Below are 17586 nucleotides of genomic sequence, written 5' to 3' on the forward strand. Positions count from 1 at the left end.
GTTAGGAGTTAAACTAAAATGTAGGACCTCAAAGGTAGTAATTTTAGGATTGCTACCAGTGCCACGTGCTAGTCAGAGTAGAAATGACAGGATAGACAGGATGAATGTGTGGCTTGAGAGATGGTGCAGGAGGGAGGGATTCAGATTTTTGGGACATTGGAACCTGCTCTGGGAGAGGTGGGACCATTACAAATCGGACGGTCTACACTTGGACAGGACTGAAACCAATGTCCCAGGGGGTTGGTTGCTAACACTGTTGGGGAGGGTTTAAACTAATGTGGCAGGGGGATGAGAACCAATGCAGGAAGTCAGAGGGTAGTAAAGAGGGGATAGAAACAAAAGCTAGTAAGGAGAAAAGTGGAAGGCAGAGAAACAGATTGAACTGCATTTATTTCAATTTGTTATTTCAATGCAAGAGGCCTAACGGGCAAGGCAGATGAACTCAGGGCATGGATAGGTACGTGGGACTGGGATATTATAGCTATTACTGAAACATGGCTAAAGGAGAGGCAGGACTGGCAGCTCAATGTTCCGGGGTACAATGCTACTCGAAAGATAGACCACGAGATAGGAGGGGAGGGGGAGTTGCGTTTTTGATTAGGGACAACATCACGGCAGTACAGAGAGAGGATATATCCAAAGGTTTGCCCACTGAGTCTATATAGGTAGAACTGAAAACTAAGGGCGAGATCATTTTGATAGGACTGTACTATAGGCCCCCAAATAGTCAACGGGAAATCGAGAAGCAAATATGTAAGGAGATTACAGATAGCTGCCGGAAAAATAGGGTGGTAATAGTAGGGGACTTTAACTTTCCCAACATTAACTGGGATAGCCATAGCACCAGGGGTTTGGATGGAGAGAGATTTGTCGAGTATATTCAAGAAGAATTCTTCATTCAATATGTGGATGGCCCGACTAGAGAGAGGGCAGAACCTGACCGCCTCTTGGGGAATAAGGAAGGGCAGGTGACGGAAGTGTTAGTGGGGGATTACATTGTCACCAGTGATCATAATTCAATTAGTTTTAAGATCGCTATGGAGAATGATAGTTCTGGCCCAAAAGTTAAAATTCTAAATTGGGGCAAGGCCAATTTCGATGGTATTAGGCAGAAACTTTCAAAAGTTGATTGGGGGAGCCTGTTTACAGGCAAGGGGACAGCTGGAAAGTGGGAGTCTTTCAAAAGGGTGTTCAGGGTGAACACATTCCTCTTAAAGTGAAGGGTAATGCTGGTAGAAGTAGGGAACCCTGGATAACTCAGGATATTGAGGCCATGGTCAAAAGGAATGAGGAGGCATATGATATGCATAGGCAGATTGGATCAAGTGGATCCTTGAAGAGTATATAGGGCGTGTCGGAGTTGAGTTAAGAGAGAAATCAGGAGGGCAAAAAGGGAACACGAGATTGTCTTGTCAGATAAGGGAACGAAAATCCAAAGAACGTTTACTGATTCATAAAGGGCAAAAGAGTGACTGGGGAGAGGGTAGGGCCTCTTAAGGATAAACAAGGATCCACAAGGGATGGGAGAGGTCCTAAATTAATATTTCTCGTCAGTATTTACCATTGAGAAAGGCATGAATGTTAGGGAAATAAAAAGTGATATCGTGAGTGCACATATTAAAGAGAAGATGGTGCTGGAGGTATTACAGCGGATCAAGCTGGATAAATTCCCGGGACCAGATGAAATGTATCCCAGGACGTTGTGGGAGGCTAGGGAGGAAATTGCCAGCCCCCTAGCTGAGATATTTGAATCATCGACAACCACAGGAGAGGCGTCTGAAGATTGGAGGGTAGCAAATGTTGTGCCTTTGTTTAAGAAGGGCAGTAGGGATAAGTCTGGGAACTACAGATCGGTGAGCCTTACTTCTGCAGTGGGTAAGTTGTGAGAAGGTATTCTGAGGGACAGGATCTACAGGCATTTAGACAGGCACGGGCTAATTAGGGAAAGTCAGCATGGCTTTGTAAGGGAAAAGTCATGTCTCACGAATTTGATTTGAGTTTTTTGAAGGGGCAACCAAGAAGGTAAATGAGGGTAGTGCAGTCGACGGTGTCTACATGGACTTTAGCAAGGCCTTTTTGATAAGGTACCGCATGGTAGGTTGTTGCAAAAGGTTAAATCCCACGGAACCCAGGGCGAGGTAGCCAATTGAATACAAAATTGGCTTGGCGACCGAAGCCAAAGGGTGGTTGTGGCGGGTTGTTTTTCAAACTGGAGGCATGTGACCAGCGGTGTGCCTCAGGGATCAGTGCTGGGTCCACTGTTATTTGTAAATGATTTGGATGAGAATATAGGAGGCATGGTTAGTAAGTTTGCAGATGACACCAAGATTGATGGCATAGTGGATAGTAAAAAGGTTATCTCAGATTGCAACAGGATCTTGATCAATTGGGCCAGTGCGCCGATGAATGGCAGATGAAGAATTATTTGGATAAATGTGAGGTGATGCATTTTGGTAGATCAAATCAGGGCAGGACCTGCTCAGTTAATGGTAGGGAGTTGGGGAGAGTTACAAAACAAAGAGATCTAGGGGTACAGGTTCATAGCTCCTTGAAGGTGGAGTCGCAGGTGGACAGGGTGGTGAAGAAGGTATTCAGCATGCAAGGTTTTATTGGTCAGAATATTGAATACAGGAGTTGGGACATCTCATTGAAGTTGTACAAGACATTGGTAAGACCACACATGGAATACTGTGTTCAATCTAGTCACCCTATTATAGAAAGGATATTATTAAACTAGAAAGAGTGCAGAAGAGATTTACGAGGATGCTACCAGGACTTGATGGTCTGAGTTATGAGGAGAGGCTGGATAGGCTGGGACTTTTTTCCCTGGAGCATAGGAGGCTTTGGAGTGATCTTATAGAGGTCTATAAAATAATAAGGAGCATAGATAAGGTATAGTCGACATCTTTCCCCAAAGGTAGAAGAGTCTAGAGCTAGAGGGTATAGGTTTAAGGTGAAAGAGGAGGGATACAAAAGAGATCAGAGGGGAAATTTCTTCACACAGAGGGTGGTGAGCATCTGGAACGGAGTGGTAGAGGCGGATTTGATTTTGTCTTTTAAAAAGCAGTTAGACAGTTACATGGGCAGGGTGGGTATAGAAGGATATGGACCAAATGCAGGCAAGTGGGACTAACTTAGTGATAGAAACTGGGCGGTATGGACAAGCTGGGCCGAAGGGCCTGTTTCTATGCTGTAAACATCTATGACTTTATGACTATAATTTATCAAGGCCAAAAATTCTATAATGTTTTCAAATGGATTTGTGAGCTTTAAATATTCCAGGTCAACCTGTGTACCCCGATGCTAGGTACTGACATAAGTTCTAACTCACCCTTCGTGTGTGTATGGTTCTTAATCGTAAGTTAGGGAAGTGGACCATCAGTGTGATAATAGGAACTTTAAATTATGTCGAAGTGCCCTTTTAAAATAATTTTCTCATACAAATGGTATCCACTTAATTGCACATCCTATTATAACATTTGTTTGTGTGTGGTGTTTGGTGGGAAGAACAAGTGTATTAACTGCGATGACTCACGCAGACAGACCTCTTTCGACACAACCCAAGTCTACACCACACTTACATCTTTCTGGTTGGAGTGGAAAAACCTGAGAGTGAAGTTACACGCTTGGGAAGCAGCAGCAAGGTGGCCCAGTGGCTCCGCATATCGAGTCAGTAGATACCTGTCAGTCAAACACTGCAGTGTCAGTCACCAACACCAATGAGACATTGTCACTATACAAGTTTATGTTACCGTCAGTACCCTGGGACTGATCTTCTCACAGTTGCTGACATTTCTGAAATAAGATTTCTGAATCTCATCCATCAAAGTTTCAATTGATTGCCAAAGCTCTTGTGTAAAATTTATACACGTTGCACAAACAACAATTACCAACCTCTGCTTTTCAGATTTAAATTAACTTCAGTCCAAGAACAATTATATTCCATTTGTTTTGGACATAAATGCGGGGATTAGAGATATGCTTATAATATGAGGAGACTTCCGGTGGCGGCCATGGTGGTCGTACACAGGGCAGCTCCTGCTCAAAGGCATAGAAAACTTAATTGAACTGCTTCCAGGGCAAGGGACCAAAACTGCACTCTACTCTCGGTGAAGGTCGGGGAGATGGAAGGTCAGGGACAGAAAAGGGGGCCATCTTGGATGGGACCAGAACAGGACGAATTTAGAGGGGGTGGCGCCGATAGGCAGGGATGATGGATGGTAGAGGGGAGTGGAGGCGTAAGCCCCCGGTAAGGCTTATAACGTTAAACGTGTGAGATCTCAATGGACTGGTGAAGAGATCTCAGGTCTTCGCACACCTCAGGAATTTGAAGGTGGGGATGGTCTTTCCGCAGGAGATGCACCTCCACGTTGAAGACCAGGTTAGGTTGAGAAAGAGATGGGTGGGTCAGGTATTTCACTAGGGGTTTGATTCAAAGTTGCGAAGGGGTGACCATCTTGATGGGCAAGGAGACGGAGTTTACAAGTGGGAGGGAAGTGAGGGACCAGGGGGAGGAGAGTGTTGGTCAGGGTGGAGGGGGCGGAGTACGTGGGCATAGTAATTTCAGACCATGCACCCCACTGGGATTCGGCTTAGATCGGGACGGGAGCAGAGGCACACCAATTGCGGAGGCAGGCCGCATCCAGGGAAATATTGAGGATACAGACAGAGACAGGGGAGGTGGTGACGGAGCCGGCGAGATAAATGAGAAGTCTAGGGAATACCGCAAGGAATGTACAGGATCCTTTTCCACACCAGCGGCTCCACGCGAAAGATGCCCCTGGCATTCGTCTCCAGAGGAGGAGAAGCGGAAACACAAGAAGAAGCGTCTGGTTCAAAGTCCCAACTCGTATTTCATGGATGTCAAATGTCCCGGTTGCTACAAAATCACTACTGTGTTCAGCCACGCACAGACTGTCGTGCTGCACTGTTCTCTGCCAGCCCACCGGAGGAAAAGCCAGGTTAACAGAAGGCTGTTCCTTCAGAAGAAAGCAGCACTAAAAATGAAAGTTGGCATTTAGGGTGGGCAAGACTTCACACAGCCGGGCATCGAGAGACTGGCTATGGGGTACTGTTTCGCTCCCTTGGCATCTGGATGGCGGCACGGAAGAGCTTAATGGGTGAAAGAGGGCATGTGTCAGTGTCCCGAAGCCTTGTTCACCCTGGTTTATAGAAGCATTTTTGGACCTTGCTGGGTTTGCGAGATTTGTTAAGAATTTGTTAAGAAATGACATAAAAATTAAAAATAAAGGAATGTACAGGGCGGACCAGGAAGATGAAGAAGGGGACATGGAGTGGTTTTTGGATGGGCTGGAGATTTCGGAACTGGAGGAAGAGAAGAGGCAGGCGCCAGATGAGCCATTGGGGCTGAGGGAGGTATTGGATAGTATAAGGGGGATGAAGACAGGAAAGGCCCAGGGGTCGGATGGTTACCCGGCGGGATTCTATAAGGAGTTTCCGACAGAACTGGCACCACATCTGTTGGTGACGTTTAGCGAGGGGCTGGGGAAGAGGTAGTTGCCAGAGGCGATGACGCAGGCGACGATCACATTGATATCAGAGATGGGGAAGGACCCATTAGAATGTGGGTCGTCCAAGCCCTTATCGCTGTTAAGAACAGATGTGAAAGTACTGGCTAAGTTGGTGGCGGGGAGGATGGAAGGTTATGTCCCGGGGTAGTCGCGGAGGACCAGACGGGCTTTGTAAAGGGCAAGCAGCTCTCCAGTAATATTAGGAGGCTGTTAAATGTGATTATGACCCCAATGAGAGGACGGGTACCGGAGGTAATGGTGTCCATGGATACAGAAAAGGCATTCGACTGGGTGGAGTGGCGGTATCTGTTCGAGGCCCTGGGAAGGTTCCAGTTTGGACCGAAGTTTTTTTTAAAAAAAATATTTTATTGAACATTTTTGGCCAACCATCACAGTACATTGTGCATCCTTTACACAGTAATATCATAGTATAAATAACAATGGCCAGTTTTATAAACAAGAAATAAATAATATATAAACAAAAACAAAACTAAATGGCAACTGCCTTGTCCCAGATAAATATTCTCCAAAAATATGTTTTAACCGTCCAATATACAATTATCTATAACAACAACCTATACATATTATACTTATATATTAACATCCCCGAGAATCCCTCTGGTTCCTCCCCCCCCCCCCCCCCGGGTTGCTGCTGCTGTCTTCTTCTTTTCCATTCCCTCTATCTTTCTGTGAGGTATTCGACGAACGGTTGCCACCGCCTGGTGAACCCTTGAGCCGATCCCCTTAGGACGAACTTAATCCGTTCCAGCTTTATAAACCCTGCCATGTCATTTATCCAGGACTCCACACCCGGGGGCTTGGCTTCCTTCCACATCAACAGTATCCTGCGCCGGGCTACTAGGGACGCAAAGGCCAAAACATCAGCCTCTTTCGCCTCCTGCACTCCCGGCTCTTCTGCAACCCCAAATATAGCCAACCCCCAGCTTGGTTCGACCTGGACCCCCACCACCTTCGAAAGCACCTTTGTCACCCCCACCCAAAACCCCTGTAGTGCCGGACATGACCAGAACATGTGGGTGTGATTCGCTGGGCTTCTCGAGCATCTCGCACACCTATCCTCTACTCCAAAAAATTTACTGAGCCGCGCTCCAGTCATATGCGCCCTGTGTAACACCTTAAATTGTATCAGGCTTAGCCTGGCACACGAGGACGATGAGTTTACTCTACTTAGGGCATCAGCCCACAGCCCCTCCTCAATCTCCTCCCCCAGCTCTTCTTCCCATTTCCCTTTCAGCTCATCTACCATAATCTCCCCCTCGTCCCTCATTTCCCTATATATGTCTGATACCTTACCGTCCCCCACCCATGTCTTTGAGATCACTCTGTCCTGCACCTCCTGCGTCGGGAGCTGCGGGAATTCCCTCACCTTTTGCCTCGCAAAAGCCCTCAGTTGCATATACCGGAATGCATTCCTTTGGGGCAACCCATATTTTTCGGCCAGCGCTCCCAGACTTGCAAACGTCCCATCTACAAACAGATCTCTCAATTGTGCTATTCCTGTTCTTTGCCATGTTCCAAATCCCCCATCCATTCTCCCCGGAGCAAATCTATGATTATTTCTTATCGGGGACCACACTGAGGCTCCAGTCTTTCCCCTATGCCGTCTCCATTGCCCCCAAATTTTCAGAGTAGCCACCACCACCGGGCTTGTGGTGTACTTCGTCGGTGAGAACGGCAACGGCGCCGTCACCATGGCTTGTAGGCAAGTCCCCCTACAGGACGTCTTCTCCAATCTCTTCCACGCCGCTCCCTCCTCTTCTCCCATCCACTTACATACCATTGAGATGTTGGCGGCCCAGTAGTACTCACTCAGGCTCGGTAGCGCCAGCCCCCCCCTATCCCTACTACGCTGCAAAAATCCCTTCCTCACTCTCGGGGTCTTCCCGGCCCACATAATACTCATGATACTCTTCTCAATCCTTTTGAAAAAAGCCTTCGTGATCACCACCGGGAGGCACTGAAACACAAAGAGGAATCTCGGGAGGACCACCATTTTAACCACTTGTACCCTCCCTGCCAGTGACAGGGATACCATGTCCCATCTCTTGAAGTCCTCTTCCATCTGTTCCACCAACCGCGTTACGTTTAACCTATGCAATGTACCCCAATTCTTGGCTATCTGGATCCCCAAGTAGCGAAAGTCCCTTGTTACCTTCCTCAGCGGTAAGTCCTCTATTTCTCTGCTCTGCTTGGATCGAAGTTTATGACGTGGCTGCACCTGCTATATGTGGCACAGGTGGCGAGTATACGGACCAACAATATAGGCTCACAAAGCTTCGGGTTACACAGGGAAACAAGGCAGGGGTGCCCGCTGTCATCGCTGCTGTTCGCGCTAGCAATAGAGCCTCTGGCAATGGCCCTTAGGGGGTCAGCAGAGTGGCAAGGGATTATGAGGGGGAGTAGGGAGCATCGGGTGTCGCTATATGCTGACGACCTGTTACTGTATGTAACGGACCCGCTGGAGAGCACGGGTGGATCATGGATCTATTAGAGAGGTTTGAGGCATTCTCAGGGTACAAGTTGAATGTAGGGAAAAGCAAAGTGTTAGAATCATAGAATTTACAGCCCAGAAGGAGGCCATTTAGCCCATCGGGTCTGCACCTGCCCTTAGAAAGAGCACCCTACTTAAGCCCATGCCCTATCCCATAACCCAGTAACCCCACCTAACCTTTTGGACACCAAGAGGCAATTTAGCATGGCCTATCCACCTAACCTGCACATCTTTGGGAGGAAACCGGTGCATCCGGAGGAAACCCATGCAGACAAGGGGAGAAAGTGCAAACTCCACACATACAGTCACCCGAGGCTGTAATTAAACCCGGGTCCTGGGGACTGTGAGGCAGCAGTGCTAACCACTGCACCACCATGCCGCCCACCGTGTTCCCGGTAAACAAATAATAATCTTTATTAATGTCACAAGTAGGCTTACACTGCAATGAAGTTACTGTGAAAATTTCCGAGTCGCCACACTCCGGCGCCTGTTCGGGCATACAGGGGTAGAATTCAGAATGTCCAATTCACCTAACAAGCTCGTCTGTTGGAGAACCAACTTCGGGGGGCTACCAGTTGTAGGTAGCAGATGAGGAACATATCGGCCATGATAGAATGGCAGAGCAGGCCCAATGGGCCAAATGGCCTAATTCTGCTCCTATATCTTATGAACTTATGAACCAGAAAAGGTAGCCAGTGACAGGTTCAGATACCTGGGGATCCAGGTAACGAGAGAGTGGGCAACGTTGCACAAGTAGAATTTAACTGAACTGCTGGAGGAGGTTATGGGAGGATCTCAAGATGTGGGATACACTGCATCTGACTCTGGCAAGGAGGGTCCAAATGGTGAAGATGAATGTCCTGGCAAGTTTCCTATTCATATTCCAGACGCTTCCGATTTTCAGAGTTTGTGTGGACGGGGAAGGCGCCAAGAGTAAAGAGGAGGCGGCGGCGGTGTGTGTGTGTGTGTGGGGGGGGGGGGGGAGAGAGACGAGACGAGAGACAGAGACGGGTGGGGTGGGGGGGGGGGGGGGGGTGGTGTTGGTGATCACGCCGTTGGCGAAAACCATGGATTTGAGCCGGGGTCGACCGACGATATGTATAAAAAATGGAGAGAAGCGGAGGCTGGTCAGGTTGAGGAATCTGTAGCTGGAAGCGAGGTTTGCTAGTATAGAGGGACTGAAGGAGAGGGTAGAGCTCCCGCGAGGAAGTGAGTTGAGATACCTGCAGCTAAGGAACTTTATACGGAAGATTTGGAAAGAGTTCAGCAAGTTACCAAAGTATGAAGTTTGCTGGAGCGACTGCTGCTCCTGGATGTGGAAGGGGAGGGCAGGATTGAGACATATATGGATGGCTGGGAGAGCAGGGAGGTTTGTTCTTTGTTCTTTGAGGTGAGCAAGTGGTGAAGAATAAGGAGGTGGGAAGGGGAGCTGGGAGGGGAGATTAACTGGGGAGTATGGAGCGAAGCACTCAGTAGGGTAAACGCGTTCTTCTCGTGAGCGAGGATGAGCCTGATACAATTCAAAGTGGTACACGGGTGCACATGACTCGGGCAAGAATGAGCGGGTTCTTTCAGGGAGTGGCAGAGTGCGAGAAGTATGGGTGGGGACCAGCAAACCACGCACATATGTTCTGGGGCTGTAAGAAGTCGAGGAGATGCTGGGCGGAAGTGTTTGTGACACTAACGAAGATCGTGGGGGAGGAGGTTGGGCCGGACCCTTTGGTGGCGGTTCGGGCTTTCAGAGAAGCCGGAGCTGATGGAGGGGAGGAAGGCCAATGTCGTGGCTTTTGCCCCCGGACTATTCATGTTTTGTAACTGTTTGAATAAGTTTGGAATAAAATACAGAAAAAAGAAACAATACGAGTAGGACTAAGACTTTGCTAATCCAGGGAACCCTAAAGTTGATAACTGCAATTCTACTGTATTTTGTTCAGTTCAGTGGGTTCAATGTTAGTGCTGGGGATTGTAAGTCAGTCAACATCAAATAACGCAGATCTTGGACTGGTTTCAGAGAAAAGCCCACTCCATATGCCCCAATAATGTGATTTAACTCCTATCCTCAGAAGAGCACCAATGTTACATTCTTCACTGCTTGCCATTTTTTAAACTGTTAGGTTTCCAAATTGCGCCCGAGATAACAATAACTCAACCGTATTTCTTTCAGGAGGAGCACAGCCAGCCACTTTGTGGCAGAAGCTATGCCAAAAATAGGAGAATATATCATTCATCTTTGAATCCCTTTATTTCTTATTCTGTTTTTCAAAACACAACACCCATAACCAGAGGCACAGATAAGTGGCCTTATCTTTCAAAATTAAGGGGAATGCGCTGATACAATCTATCGGTTATGAATCAGCACTCACCCAATTGTATCATGCTGCACGTGCTTGGCATCAAGGCTTGTGTACAAGTCGACAACTGGCTCAAAAGCTCCCAGCAGACAGTAGATTCGAATGAGTAGCAGCTTGAACTGAGCACTTGAGGGGCTGTTAGAGAGGCTCTTCTCCAGCAGGGCCAGGGACTGCCACAGCGGCCATTCCTCACCTGCAGGAATTTCAGGACAGTTCGTAGATCCACCATCAAAAACAGACACGTAACAGTGAATAACAGACATTTAACACTCCCAAGAAGTTGTCACAAGCATTGCAAATGATTTATTTCCTTCAGCATCTTTACACTTTCTCCCTTCTCCCACAAGAAAATTATCCGTGTCAAACTTTTTATACATTCTTCAAACCTGCACATCGTCCTGCATTGATTTACATTCTTAAACACTGGTTTGTCCTAAGTGAACTTTGTGGGGTTGGGAGTTTAGAGAAGGCCTCATTGGTGCAGAAATATTAAATCAGGGTCTCTTAGAATTAACATCTCAAAAGTCTTGAAAATGAATGGAAATATGAATTTAAGCTCTGAGGCGTCAGGGCCGACAGCTATGCAGCACACAAAGGCCAAAACACCGGATCTCCACTCTATAGCATAGCATTGCACAACACACTGACGGTAGGACTCAGATGCGACCAATGCAAAACATTACATTCTGGTAACCAAACCAATAAAATTTAAATTAGTTTCAAATATTAACAGTTTTGAAAATGAGCCTCAGAAATTACCTCAATTAATGGCAACATTGCAATGCCTGCTTATATTCAAGAGTTTAAGTGTGGGCTGGAGATGCACTGTTGCGAACGGTTCAGGGAGAAAGACATATCAATTTAAATTCAGCATCCTGAGATTTGTCAGTGAGCAAGGTGACCTGAATTATTCATTGATTCATTGACTTTTTTGATAAATTAATTTATTTCAGGAGGTGAAGTGAGTTTAATCTTGGTGTGGACAAAGGGGTTATTTTCGGAGCAAAGTTTCGACAGGTTGAGCCCTATCCTTTAGTGTTTAGAAGAATGAGAGGTGATCTTATTGAAAGATACAAGATCCTGATGGGAACTGAAAGGATGGATTATGAGACTATGTTTCCCCCCTTGTAGGAGAAACTAGAGCTAGTGGACAGAGTTTTAAATAAGGAGTTTCCCAATTTAGATGGAGATAAGTAGTATGTTTTTCTCTCCAATAGTCATTTGTGTTTAGAATTCTCTTTTGCCCAGAGAAAAGCAGAGGCAGTGTCACCAAATATTTTTAATATTGAGGTCGATAGATTCTTGACTGACAAGGGAGTCAAAGGGTTATAGGGAGTAGACAGGAAAGTGGAGTCATGTCAAAATCAGATCAGCCATGATCTTATCAAATGGTGGAGCAGGCTTGATGGGATGAATGCCCTACTCCTGCTCCTAATTCTAATGTTCATATGCAATATCTAACAGTTATGCCTGGGAACTGGGTTAATTTCAGGTTCTGTTCAAATGCATAAACAACAGCCTGAAGTCAAGGGGGTGACTTTGAAGACACTAGTTTCGATCTTGTCTCATGGAAGCAAAACGATTTGCCAACCTGAACAATTGTCAAAGAGCCAATCATTGCCCTTTGCCACCTTAAACCTGCTCACAGATGTGACCTGCACCCTCTGGAAATCACAAAGATGAAGTCCTTGTTAGTTTTAAAAAAACTAAATAATTGTAGACATAAGAAGCCTACCATGGTGCAATCTATTGGATCAACAGAAAAAGTAATTAAACTGCAAAATAAGCAATCTTCACGGACATGGTGGAATAAAATCATTTTGCAATTTTCCTTTTAAGGAGTTCAAAACTGAAAGGCTTAATAAGTCAAACCCTTACAGGTTGTAAACTAAAACCTAAGCTCTCACATGGACTGCTTGCTATAGTTGGGGAGTTTGAATTCTCACGGACAGAAACAAGTTAGCAGAGAGCAGTTGCTGCAGCAACAAATAAGCATTCAAGGATTTTTAATTTCAGCAAGAATGTAGACACACAAGCTTACACAAAAAAATTCAATTGATCATGCAGCTGCCGCACATGTGGGTCTTACAAAATACAGGACAATAGGATGGGAGTAGAGGTACCATAGCTCATGCGTACATTTAATCTAATATATGTCCAGCTGTTAGTAGATAAGTAGAACAAATATGTGCTTGGCGATAACAGAATACTGTGTACGTGCCTTGATTATGGTTGGTAATTATACTCATATGTAAAGCAATATGTAATCCTAATTATTCGCTGTGAATGGACATAGATAATTTCAAAACAAATGCATTCTTTTGATTGGTGTATGTTAATTACCTGAAGGATAAGAAAAGATATAACTACTCTGTATTTTCTGTGATCAAGGAGCTAACAAGCCAGCTGGTGGATGTTTAGCTCCCCTGCTATAGCTTGAATAAAGAGGTTCTTGAACTGAAATTCTTTCAGTGCTGCCTGGTCAGTTGGGAAGTGAGGAACACGATAGTCGAATAGTCATGAAGCTCCTGCAACAAAATCCCTATGCTTTCCACTCTGAACAGGTCTGGCCAGGTCATGCACATCATGCAGTTGATTAGCTTCCCAGTTTTTCTGCTCATCCCACTAGAAGATATGCAACAGTGGACTGACACCACTCTAAACATATCCGCCTTGTTCCTTCTAAGATTAAAATACACTTTCGACACTTTTTGTTTAATTGAAATGAAGACATTGCACCATCTTCAACTCTAATTCTTTCTTTCCCAAGTATTCAGAACTGCATAATGCCTCACTTAGTCTCCTTCTTTCATTCCTCTTACAATATTCAAGCTGTTTAGCTTGAGCGCAGTGTTACCAGATTACATGATTCGATTCATCTGATCTTCTTGCCTACACACACTTCACAATCTTTAAGATGTCCTGCAGTACTGTACATGGCTTGACCTTTCAAATTGCTTCTCAATTAACTTTTCTAAATGAACGTTTCTACAATTTGCTCCCGATACGAGACGGTTGCCATTCTCAACTTACTTTTTCCTCAAACTAGAGTAATGGAGACTATCAATACAGTAGAATTAAGTGGATGATAAAGACTGAATCGGTCTGTGAGCTCTGTGCATTGAAATACCGATACAATGCACCACTGTGGAAATCTGCAGTAGCATCCATCGCCCTAATTTAGAGGTATAGCTACTTGAAAGGGGGTGTATTTCAACATTATCATTGCAACTGGAAATGTAACTTATTTATAATAAGAAGAAGAGTACTTGTTAGCCTACTGGGACCATGTTTAACAAGTTTCAAATACAGCAGTTTTTCTTGGAACATAAAAGCATTTTCAGCTGGTCATGTTACAGGCTAAGCTTCAAATGAAAAACACTGACCTGATTGTCGCCAAATGTCGAGAAGAAGGTGCACAGCAAGGAGACAGTAATTATCAGAAAATTGTAGTTCTGTTTTCAAGCACGATTTTCCTATTAAACATTTTTTAAAAATCAAAAAAAAATCAAAAGAGGTCTTAAAAACTACACAACATATTGACTTGAGAGTGGGAGTTGGGAGCAGAGTCAAGCTGGCTGCATGTGCGTGCATAGACCTGAATTGAAACTAGCAAAGTAGTTGGTTTCCTGCTCAATAAAAGACAACTAGCAAACACCGAGATACTGGCTCAGGTTTCTTGTTAAAATAATAGTGAGTTGCTCATTGTTATTCGTACACAGAGACATTTTGGGTGAGGAATAGATGTGTTGATGTATATAAATATATCAGGGGACCCGGTGGCGCAGTGGTTAGTACTGCTGCCTCACATTGCTGAGCACCCAGGTTAGATCCCGGCCCCAGGTCACTATCCGTATGGAGTTTGCATATTCTCCCCTTGTCTGCGTGGGTCTCGCCCCCACAACCCAAAGATGTGTTAGATTGGCCACGTTAAATTGCCCCTTAATTGAAAAAAAAAAAAAGAATTGGGTACTCTAAATTTATAAAATCTGTCCAAGTTGTGTTGCCCACCATTAATTGGCGAAAACGGCATCCTCACTACTGGAATGATTTGCATGCCACGAAGAAGCTGTCTCTGCCCGGCAGATAGAATCTAGTAGCACAGAAGGAACCATTGAGCTTGTTGTGCCTGCATCAGCCCTTTAAAAGAGCTGCCCAATTTAGTCCCATAGCCCAGCATTTACCCCATTATGCTGAAAATTATGTTCTCCACGATGGGTACTAAACATGGCACAGGCAGTTGAATCTAGTCCATTCAGTCTAAGTACCCTTTTAATGACATGGGACGGAGCTAATTATTGGCAAATAACCTCTCAGCCCAGTTATGGGCAACAAGGAAAAGGCAAAGGAGTTAAACAGATATTTTACACCAGTCTTTACGGTGGAAGATACTTCAAACATCCCATCAATACTAAAGAATACGGGGGAGCAACTAAATACTTTCACCACACTAGGGACGCAGTCTTAGACAAACTCATGGGGCTAAAGGCAATAAAGTGCCCTGACCCTGATGTCTTGCATCCTTAGATCGTAAAAGAAGTAGCTACAGAGAGAGTGGCTGCATTGGTTGTAATTTCCCAAAAATCTTTGGATTCTGGAGAAGACCAGAGGATTGAAAAACTGCCAATGTGACACCATTATTTAAAACTGGAGGGAGGCTGGTAACTTGGCCGATTAGCCCAACATATATTGTTGGAAAAATGTTGGAATCAATTATTAAGGGAGGAATAGCAGCACATTTGGAAAATCATAATCTAATCAAGCAGAGTCAGCATGACTTCATAAAAGGGAAATTGCATCTGACAATTTATCGAGGACATCTCAACCAGAGTGGATAGAGGGGAGCCAGTAGATGTGTTGTTGGACTTCCAGAAGGCGTTCGATAAGGTACCTTACAAAAGCTAGTTATAAGAGCCCATGGTGTTGGAGGTAGTGCATTGGCATGAATAGAGAATTGGCTAATAGTTAGGAAACAGCAAGTGGAGTTAAGTGGTTTTTTATCAGGTTGGTGACCTGTGGGGTTCAACAGGGATCAGTGCTGAGACTGCAACTGTTTATAATACATATTAATAACCTGGAGGAAGGAAGCGAATATACTGTAGCCAGATTTGCAGATGACATAAAAATAGGTGGAAAGGAAGCTGCAAGAGGGATACAAACAGTTTGCAAAGATATATTGATAGGTTAACTAAGTGCGCAAGAAGCTGGCAAATGGAGCATAATGTGGGAAAACGTGACGTTGTTCATTTTAGAAGGGAGAACAAAAGAACAGAGTATTATTTAAATGAAGAAAAACTGCAGAAAGCTGCAACACAAAGGGACTTTGGGGTATTTGTGCACAAAACACAGAAAGCTAGCACACTGGTGCAGCAAGTAATCAGGAAGGCTAATGGAATGCTGGCCCTTATTTCAAGGGGGTTGGAGTATAAGAGTCGGGAAGTCTTGCTGCAACTGTACTGGTGAGACCACATCTGGAGCACTGAGAGTGGTTTTGGTCTCCTTATTTAAGGAATGATATTATTTCATTGGAGGCGGCTCAGAGAAGGTTCATTAGGATGATCCCCGGTATGGAGGGATTGTCTTATGAACAAAGGTTAAACAGGTTGGGACTCTATTCATTGGAATTTAAAAGAATGAGAAGTGATCTCATTGAAACATAAAGGGCTTGAGGGGGTAAATGCTGAGAGGCTGTTTCCCCTCATAGGAGAATCTAGGACCAAAGAGCATGGTCTCAGAAACGGTGCCAATTTAAGATTGATGTGAGGAGGAGGAGGAATTTCTTCTCTCAAGAGTGTTGAGAGTCTTTGGAAAACTTTGCCACAGAGGGCTGTGGCGGCAGAGTCCTTATGTATATTTAAGGCTGTGATAGATTCTTGATCAGTAAGGGAATCAAGGGCTACAGGAAAAGGGCAGGAAAGTGGATGTAAGGAATGTCGGATCAGCCATCATCCTATTGAACGGCGGAATAGGCTCTTAGGGTTTTAAAATTAGATCTTGCAGGATATTCATTACTTCAGGTTTGAATTGTTGATTATTAAAACATTAAATTTAATTCCCCACTTATGTTTTCCTGTCTTTTCTCTAAGACAATTTTTTCTCCTCTCTTTCTCTCATGCACCTGACTTGACATTGAATTATTCACAGCTGTTTGCTCTGTTCGCGCAGATTCCTAGATACCACATTTTTCCTCAGCGACATTATCAGCTTCCACTTGCAACAATTTTTCATGCAAAATATTTAAAGCCTAAAAATGTACAAGGGCATACCAAATAATGACAGATGCGTTTTGATGCCCTGATAGAGCAACAAGAAAATTGTGCATGATAAAGCTGCCCTCACAATCTACACAAAGAGATGATCATTAGTTCTGCAAATACTAAGTCAGTAATATAAAGGTGTAATTGAGCTACATTGACAAGGAAGGTCCCAGTTTTGATTCCTAGTCCACATCGAGTGAACTAATTTCAACCAGGATGGTGATAGGGGCATTACAATTGCCATCAGTGCTCCAGGTTACGGAGGGAGAAAGAGGGGGGAAATATGTTGAGTTTCCACATCTGATTGCTAATCACTGAACTCTGCTGGAAAGTGCATCTATAAACACAAGATGATAGTGAGATTGAACTTGATTGGGACAAATATCCTGCCAGTACACTAACTAAATTCAACACCAAAGATTGACTATTTTGACAAGCATTCAAGCAGGGCAACTGGCATTTGTGGAATAGTATGCAGCATAATGCAGGAACTTCAGGAGTGCAAGGGAGGGAGAAATTAGAGTAACATAAAATCCAGTTTCTTAGACAATGGGTAGCACGGTAGCATAGTGGTTAGCCCTATGGCTTCACAGCGCCAGGGTCCCAGGTTCAATTGCCGGCTTGGATCACTGTCTGTGCGGAGTCTGTATGTTCTCCCCCTATCTGCGTGGGTTTCCTCCAGGTGCTCCGGTTTCCTCCCACAAGTCTCGAAAGACTTGCTGTTAAGTGAATTAAACATTCTGAATTCTCCCTCTGTGTACCCAAACAGACGCCGGAGTGTGGCGACTAGGGGCTTTTCACAGTACCTTCATTGCAGTGTTAATGTAAGCCTACTTGTGACAATGAAGATTATTAAAATTATTAAAAATTAAACAATGAAAGTCAAATGCTGTGAGCCAGCTAACAAGAAAAGTCTCTTGATGCAGTAAAGGATT

The 17586-nt window shown here is 44.8% G+C and overlaps 1 protein-coding gene and 1 pseudogene across 3 annotated transcripts in view; one reads left to right on the top strand and one right to left on the bottom strand.

Annotated features, from left to right (window-relative positions):
* The window catches only part of naa25 (N-alpha-acetyltransferase 25, NatB auxiliary subunit), a 125758-nt gene that overhangs the window by 61811 nt on the left and 46361 nt on the right, over window positions 1-17586 (bottom strand). For all 3 annotated transcript variants that reach the window (XM_072485702.1, XM_072485620.1, XM_072485533.1), the window contains 3 exons: window positions 13781-13870; window positions 10407-10587; window positions 3582-3681 (listed from right to left, as the gene is read on the bottom strand). In XM_072485702.1, coding sequence (XP_072341803.1) covers window positions 3582-3681; window positions 10407-10587; window positions 13781-13870 — 371 coding nt within the window. The remainder of the gene's footprint in view (window positions 1-3581; window positions 3682-10406; window positions 10588-13780; window positions 13871-17586) is intronic.
* LOC140429371 (small ribosomal subunit protein eS27-like) lies at window positions 4790-5020 on the top strand (annotated as a pseudogene).

The sequence above is a fragment of the Scyliorhinus torazame genome, chromosome 1 (genome assembly GCF_047496885.1).
Source record: "Scyliorhinus torazame isolate Kashiwa2021f chromosome 1, sScyTor2.1, whole genome shotgun sequence".
NCBI classification, from domain to species: domain Eukaryota; kingdom Metazoa; phylum Chordata; class Chondrichthyes; order Carcharhiniformes; family Scyliorhinidae; genus Scyliorhinus; species Scyliorhinus torazame.